Source organism: Rhinoderma darwinii, chromosome 1 (assembly GCF_050947455.1).
Source record: "Rhinoderma darwinii isolate aRhiDar2 chromosome 1, aRhiDar2.hap1, whole genome shotgun sequence".
NCBI lineage: Eukaryota > Metazoa > Chordata > Amphibia > Anura > Rhinodermatidae > Rhinoderma > Rhinoderma darwinii.
Window position 1 is genome coordinate 131,585,530 of NC_134687.1, and position 8,923 is coordinate 131,594,452.

Here is an 8,923-nt window from a genome sequence, read left to right on the forward strand (position 1 = left end):
ATCGCAGCGAAAAGCAACGGTGTTGGACATTAGAGTCGTTTGTCCATTGCACAATCAATTTCATATCAATTGTTACTGCAGAAAATAAAAAATTTCGGCCTGTTGTGCGCATTTTTTTCAAATACTAAACAGAATTTGCAGTTGGTATTGCACAGAGCGTTGTGTGCGTGTTATAAAAATTTTTAAACTAAAATGTCTGGTAAAAGAAAGGGTGGGAAAGGACAGGGTAGAGGAAAAAAGACGTACCATGTCTTCTGCTAGTAAGGATGTTGGTTCTAGTACCAGCACTGTCGTCACCAGCCATGTGCCCGTGCCCAGGCCCAGTCCGAATAGTAGTAGTATTAGTAGCAGCCAGCCAGAGTTCACATCCTCCACTGGGACTGTTATTTCGGAGGATACCACCATTGTGGACTGGTTGGCTCGCGCTCGGTCATCTCAGGAGGAAGACTCTGACGCTATGGCTTTGAGAAAGATTTCAGTGGATTTCTACTCCCCTACAGTTAGGCTGGATTCACACGAGCAAAGTAAAGGACGGAGCGTTATTAAGCCGCAAGTCCCGGACCGAACGCACTGCAGGGAGCTGCGCTCCTAGCATCATAGTTATGTACGACGCTAGGAGTCCCTGCCACTCCGTGGAACTACTGTCACGTACTGAAAACATTATTACGGTACGGGACAATTGTCCCTGCAGCGAGGCAGGGACTCCTAGCGTCGTACATAACTATGATGCTAGGAGCCCGGCTCCCTGCAGTGTGTTCGGTCCAGGAATTGCAGCCGAAAAATACGTTCCGTCCGTTACGGACCGAAAATGCTCGTGTGAATCCAGCCTTACTTGGCACACTAATAGAAGCCTTTCCCTTCCATCATCTCTGTCTTCACTACCCACTCCTAGGGGGGCGCCACTTTTTATCCTAAGAGCCAGCACTCCAGGTGCTATGGACAAGGAAGATACTCAACAACATAGTGATGATGAGGAGTTGTTTGAGAACAGCCAGCTTTTGTGTGTTGCGGAGGTGGTGAAAGCGGTGGCCGAGACGCATAGCTGTGGTAGTTACAGAGGAGGGTATGGTGAAGGGGGCAAGAAGCCCCTGAGACATCAGAATAGACAAAAAAGTGGCAGGGAAGATGACGACTATGATGATGATGTGACTTTGGACAGGATGTGGGAAACCGGTAATGAGGTGATGACGTAGTCAGAGGGTAGTGGCAGCTCTGGCGGTGATAAGAGCCAAGCACAGGTAGGGTCAGAACATCTGCAAAACGTCCCAGGGGTAGGCCTGCTGGTATGATCAGCTGAGTAACAGGTGACGGCGACACTGCTGCCAGTGTAGGCTCCAGAAAAAAGCCTGCCAGACGAGGGGCAAGCTCAGGTGGGGGTGGGAATACTAGCTTTTTACGGTACTCTGACGTGTGGCCATTCTTCTGTACCTTCCCGAAGGAAAAAAACATGGCATAGTGCCAAATTTGCAAGCAGAAAGTAAGGTGTGGCCAGAGCACAAATGTAGGAACTACTGCTCTATGTAAGCACATGGAGTGGCATCACAAGACCACATGGGTCAATCAAATGACCCTACAAAACGAACAAGACCTTGCTGCTGCTCTGAATCCCTGTCATCTGTCTTTGTGCACACATGACCTAACATAGTCCATGCAGACTTTGGCTTCTGTGGCTGTATTCTCGTGAAATTGAATATAGCTATAAGGAATAGAAGACTATTGGCAACACAATTTTGCTACAGTTGCAGCCCAGTGCAGCTGTGGCATTGGCAGATGATTTACAGTCTGTATTCAAGGCTTTTAGCTCAGGAGTGCTTCAACACACAGATATCACCACTACCTCTAACACGAAGATACCTCTCTTCACGGATATCAAGATTAGAATGTCAGTTTATAAGGGAAATGGCTAGTGAACCATATGTAGCAAGGGTGTAAATCTCACACCATACATCTCGGGACATGTCAGGCTTAGAGATAAATTAAGGGAGGACACATCTGGAGCGCTATAGATTTCCCTCTTTAGAGGACCGCATCACATGGTCTGTTGTTGTGTTAAATACTTTTGTGTCAAAAAAGACAAAAGTATAATAGGTATGATACCTTTATTGGCTAACCATAAAAGTTCTATATGCAGCTTTCAGAGCACAGAGGCCCCTTCTTCAGGCAGTTTACAAATGAATGACTTAGAAAAAAGCACAACATTTAGATGTTACACAAAGACAATTAGTACATGAGGTGATACATCATTAAGATAAGCCGGGGCAATAAAACTGAGGTTATAGGGGTGATGACTTAGGAGTTAAGGCATCTGGAGTCAGTCTGATGGGGGACGTGACGTGTGTCCATGTAGTGGCTCATAAATCCTGGTGTTAGATTGAGGCCTTGTGTCAATGACTGGAATTTTATCATCATCTTGAATTCCCAAATTTTTCTTTCTCTGTTGTTTTTAAAATGACCCTTCAGAATGAGTACCTTTAAATCTGCCAAACTGTGGTCTGGTCCAGAGAAGTGTTTTCCCACGGGTGTATCCACCTCCTGTTTTATTGTATGTCTGTGAAGATTCATCCTGGTTTGTAGTTTTTGTATTGTTTCTCCAATGTAGATTCCTTTATTGATGCACCTTGTACACAGGATCATGTACACTACATTGGAGGATGTACAGGAGAACGTGCCAGTGATTTTATAGTCCTGCTGCGTGTTTGGTATCTGGATGGTGTTTGATGACCAGATGTTGGTACAGGTCTTGCATTTTCTACTGTTGCAAGGAAAAGTGCCCTCTCACCACCATCAGAGACTGGCACTTTTCCTTGCAACAGTAGAAAATGCAAGACCTGTACCAACATCTGGTCATCAAACACCATCCAGATACCAAACACGCAGCAGGACTATAAAATCACTGGCACATTCTCCTGTACATCCTCCAATGTAGTGTACATGATCCTGTGTACAAGGTGCATCAATAAAGGAATCTACATTGGAGAAACAATACAAAAACTACAAACCAGGATGAATCTTCACAGACATACAATAAAACAGGAGGTGGATACACCCGTGGGAAAACACTTCTCTGGACCAGACCACAGTTTGGCAGATTTAAAGGTACTCATTCTGAAGGGTCATTTTAAAAACAACAGAGAAAGAAAAATTTGGGAATTCAAGATGATGATAAAATTCCAGTCATTGACACAAGGCCTCAATCTAACACCAGGATTTATGAGCCACTACATGGACACACGTCACGTCCCCCATCAGACTGACTCCAGATGCCTTAACTCCTAAGTCATCACCCCTATAACCTCAGTTTTATTGCCCCGGCTTATCTTAATGATGTATCACCTCATGTACTAATTGTCTTTGTGTAACATCTAAATGTTGTGCTTTTTTCTAAGTCATTCATTTGTAAACTGCCTGAAGAAGGGGCCTCTGTGCTCTGAAAGCTTGCATATAGAACTTTTATGGTTAGCCAATAAAGGTATCATACCTATTATACTTTTGTCTTTTTTGACACAAAAGTATTTAACATTTCATATTGTTTCTGGCTAACACGGTACTACACAATTTTTTACTCTACTTCATGGTCTGTTGTTGAAACGCTTCCAATCTTCTTCTCAATAGAAAGTGTAATTCTTGCCCGTAGGCAGAGTGAACTTTTCACCCCAGAGCTTTCTTTATATCCTTACTAGAAGTTAGTTTTCGTTAAGACTTTGCTTATCCCTGTATTTCTCTTCATTGCATACAAAAGTACCACAATCCAAAACAGAGTGATTCCAGCATCCAAATTGTGATGAATAAAAACACTTAAGTTTTATTGAATTCATATAAAATCTATATCAGAATACAGGACAACACTGCCGACGCGTTTCAAGCCCTTGCTGTAACGAAGACAGAGCTGTATGAGGACTTTGGTTTTGCAGGATTAGTTGTATATTTTAATGTCACCATTTTGGGGTACATATTTTTGGATCAACTTTTAGGGCTTGTACACACACACACACACACACACACACACTGGAATTGCTGCAGAAAATTTCTACAGCAATTCCGTTGAAAGTATCAGACTTTACACTGCGGCAAAAACGCACCATTTCCTGCGGTATTCACGGCAAAAAATGGTGCGTATTTTGCAGCGTTTTTCACAATGCTGGAAGATGATGACATGACATCTCTGAAAAACACAGCAATTCAGTCCACTTTCTGCAGCAGGAATTCACATGCTGCAGTCCAAAAAATTACGCACCGCATGTCAATTTCTGCACAGAATTTCTACGCAGCGCGGATGAGATTAGTTAAATCTCATCCACTATGCTGCTACTGTATTCTGCTGCGTTTTTTTACATCTGCAATCCTGGACGGAAAAAACGCAGCAATACCGAAGCGTGTGGACTAGCTTTTTTATTTTTTTAGGGGGGGGGGGGTAGAAAAATAAACAGCAATTTCGCCTTCGTTCCATGCGTTTCAAATCTACGCCGTTCACCGCGCGGCGTAAATAACATGTTTCCTTTATTCTATAGGTCGGTACGATTACACCACGTTCCAAATTATTATGCAAATGTTATTTTTCGCTGATTTTCCTAAATAGTCGATGCAAATGACAGTCAGTATAATCTTTAAGCCATCAACCGTTGGCGTATAATGCAAATTTTATTGAACAAATCTCCTAATGATAACAGATTTTGTTTTAGAAGTAAAAAACTCAAAATGCAGTTTCAAATTATTATGCACAACAGAGATCAAAACATTTTAAAGGTTGTAAAGAGAACTAAAATGGTAATATTTACAGAAATAAAAAAAAAACTTAGCAGGCCAAGTTACATGTTAACATAGGACCCCTTCTTTGATATCACCTTCACAATTCTTGCATCCATTGAATTTGTGAGTATTTGGACAGTTTCTGCTTGAATATCTGCAGGATGTCATAATAGCCTCCCAGAGCTTCTGTTTAGATGTGAACTGCCTCCCACCCTCATAGATTATTTGCTTGAGGATGCTCCAAAGGTTCTCAATAGGGTTGAGGTCAGGGGAACCTGGGGGCCACACCATGAGTTTCTCTCCTTTTATGCCCATAGCAGCCAATGACACAGAGGTATTCTTTGCAGCATGAGATGGTGCATTGTCATGCATGAAGATAATTTTGCTACGGAAGGCACGGTTCTTTTTTGTACCACGGAAGAAAGTGGTCAGTCAAAGGCTACGTACTTTGCAGAGGTCATTTTCACACCGTCAGGGACCCTAAAGGGGCCTTCCAGCTCTCTCCCCATGATTCCAGCCCAAAACAAGACTCCGCCACCTCCTTGCTGACGTCGCAGCCTTGTTGGGACATGGTGGCCATTCACCAACCTTCCACTACTCCATCCATCTGGACCATCCAGGGTTGCACGGCACGCATCAGTAAACAACACGGTTTGAAAATTAGTCTTCATGTATTTCTGAGCCCACTGCAACCGTTTCTGCTTGTGAGCATTGTTTAGGGGTGGCCGAATAATAGCTTTATGCACACTTGCAAACCTCTGGAGGATCCTACACCTTGAGGTTCGCGGGGCTTCAAATACCTTTTTGCTGCTTTGCAATGGCATTTTAGCAGCTGCTCTCCTAATCCTATTAATTTGTCTGGCAGAAACCTTCCTCATTATGCCTTTATCTGAACGAACCCGTATGTGCTCTGAATCAGCCATAAATCTTTTCACAGTACGATAATCACGCCTACGTTTTCTTGAAATATCCAATGTTTTCATACCTTGTCCAAGGTATTGCACTATTTCACGCTTTTCGGCAGCAGAGAGATCCTTTTTCTTTCCCATATTGCTTGAAACCTGTGGCCTGCTTAATAATGTGGAACGTCCTTCTTAAGTAGTTTTCCTTTGATTGGGCACACCTGGCAAACTAATTATCACAGGTGTCTGAGATTGATTACAATGATCCAAAGAGCCCTAAGAGACAATACCATCCATGAGTTTAATTGAAAAACTAATAATTAAATGTTTGACACTTAAATCCAATGTGCATAATAATTTGGAACACTGTATGTATAGTTTTTTTGTTAAGTTTTACTACCTTTGCACAATAAAAAACACTTTTAAACTAAAACTATTTAATTGTTTTTGCATAGTCGCTTTCCCAGAGCCATAACTTTTTTATTTTTCCCGTCAATGTAGTGATACGTGGGCTTGTTTTCTGCGGGCGAGACGTAGGTTTTCATTGGTACTTTTTTGGGGTTCATGCGACTTCTTGATTAACTTATTACTTTTTGGGGGGCAATTGAAAAAAAAACGCAATTCCGCCAGTTTTTGCGTTTTTTTTTACGCCGTTCACCTTGTGGTTTAAATTACATGTTAACTTTATGGTTTGGCTCATTACGGTCGTGGCGATACCGTATATGTGTACTTTTATTTTTTACTAAATAAAACCACTTTTTAATGGAAAAAAAAAAATGTAGTTTTTTTTAACTGTAATCTTAAAGAGGCTCTGTCACCAGATTTTACAACCCCTATCTCCTATTGCAGCAGATCGGCGCTGCAATGGAGATAAGAGTAAAGTTTTTTTTTTTTTTTTAAAACTAGCATTTTTGGCCAAGTTATGACCATTTTTATATTTATGTAAATGAGGCTTTCTAAAGTACAACTGGGCGTGTATTGTGTTCGTTACATCGGGGCGTTTTTACTTCTTTTACTAGCTGGGCGTTGTGTATAGAAGTATCAGCCACTTCTCTTCACAACGCCCAGCTTCTGGCAGTGCAGACACAGCGTGTTCTCGAGAGATCACGCTGTGACGTCACTCACTTCCTGCCCCAGGTCCTGCATCGTGTCGGACGAGCGAGGACACATCGGCACCAGAGGCTACATTTGATTCTGCAGCAGCATCGGCGTTTGCAGGTAAGTCGATGTAGCTACTTACCTGCAAACGCTGATGCTGCTGCAGAATCAACTGTAGCCTCTGGTGCCGATGTGTCCTCGCTCGTCCGACACGATGCAGGACCTGGGGCAGCAAATGAGTGACGTCACAGCGTGATCTCTCGAGAACACGCTGTGTCTTTGCACTGCCAGAAGCTGGGCGTTGTGAACAGAAGTGGATGATACTTCTATACACAACGCCCAGTTAGTAAAAGAAGTAAAAACGCCCCGATGTAACGAACACAATACACGCCCAGTTGTACTTTTACTTTAAAACACGCCCAGTTGTACTTTAGAAAGCCTCATTTACATAAATATAAAAATGGTCATAACTTGGCCAAAAATGCTCGTTTAAAAAAACAACAAAAAACGTTACTCTTATCTCCATTGCAGCGCCGATCTGCTGCAATAGGAGATAGGGGTTGCAAAATCTGGTGACAGAGCCTCTTTAAGTAATAAATGTTAAATAAAATAGTTTTGTTTTTTTTCAGTCCAGCTAGGGGACTTCACTTTGCGATCGTTTGATCGCAGATATAATGCTTTGGTATACTTTATATACCAAAGAATTACTGCCTGTCAGTGTAAAACGGACAGGCAATCTATTAGGCCACGCCTCTGGCACAGCCCAATAGGCATATGCCAAGGCAGGCTTGGGGGCCTTTGTTAGGTGCCCGGTTGCCATGACACCCCTATCAAAGGCCTTTGCGGGTCGCTGATGATGAGAGAGAGAGAGCTCCCTCCCTCTGTATACAAATTAAATGCTGCGGTTGCTATTGACCGCAGCTTTTAACAAGTTAAATTCTCCAGTTAGGAGTAGGAGCCCGGCTGCCATCAGACAGCTGAACAACCGCTCCAGCCGCAACGGGACACCCGTGCAGGACTTAAGACTAGGCTGCCGTGTAAAAACAGCTCCCTAGCCTAAGGCCCCTTAGTGACCGCCGTGAAAAGGCGGTTAAGTGATCTAGGCCAGTTTTCTAGCCGTAAAATTTTAAAAAAAGAAATTAAAAAAATCCCAAATATTGGCGCGCACATTTTTTTGCAAAATAGTTTCGATTTTCTGACGCTCCTGCGGTTTTCATAATGACAGATGTACTATAATTTACACCATGCCGTAAATTATAGCAAAAATCTATGCCAGCTCATAGGTGTTGTATATTTGAGTTTGTTGCGCATGGACAATTTAAGATGCAACAAATTTATTAAGAGCAATATCATAAAACACAAGTCTCACAGGACAATTAATTGATGGGCTAGGCGATCCTTATATCCAAATTACCACCTCCCAAACAACAAATAGAAACTCCGCAATAACATATAGATTCACAGAAAAAAGGAGTCATATACTATTGGACAAAGTTTAAATTTGATTAAATCACAACAAATATAAAAACTGTATACAGAGGATTCAAATCAATAACTGTATATGGGCTACATGCAGAATCACCCACATCAAATAGCAAGAAGAGTCTCATAACAAAAGTTACATAACCATATCAGAAGAGCTATGATGTTGAATGCCAAACGACAATGGGTATAAAATACCTAATATGGGACACTATGTCACAATTGCAGTTTGCCAATTACACAGTGATAAGACATGTGTTCTGAATAAATCCGCAAGAGGAGATAGAATGATAGGATATATCCTAAGTGCTTATCAGCAGACCATGTGGTGAACGAAAAAAAACATGGGACTAGAATGTGAACTATCATTTACGGGAAACAAACCCTCTAACCGCAAATCAGTAAAAATAGTGACCCAAATGCAAGTAAAGATCAAGTGTCTTACTCATAGAGGTCTTGTATGCCCAGGACATGCCCTAACGCGCTTTTCGTGTGGTTAGCTTTATCAAGGTGTGCGCTTCCCAATAAAGTTAGAGCATCTTACTAGAGTAGACTTCGGTTTAACCCCTTAACCCCTTCCCGCTCCTTGACGTACTATTACGTCATGGCAGCTGTATCGTTCGCGCTCCATGAAGTAATAGTACGTCACGGGAGTAACGGCCGTTTCGGCCGTCCTCCCGACACATACAGGAGCT

At 42.3% G+C, this 8,923-nt stretch overlaps 1 protein-coding gene across 1 annotated transcript in view; it reads right to left on the reverse strand.

Annotated features, from left to right (window-relative positions):
• The window catches only part of REELD1 (reeler domain containing 1), a 119,405-nt gene extending 119,000 nt beyond the window's left edge, over nt 1–405 (reverse strand). The window contains exon 1 of the mRNA XM_075848072.1: nt 247–405. Within this exon, the coding sequence (XP_075704187.1) occupies nt 247–405 (159 nt within the window). The remainder of the gene's footprint in view (nt 1–246) is intronic.
• Nucleotides 406–8,923: the final 8,518 nt, after the last annotated feature.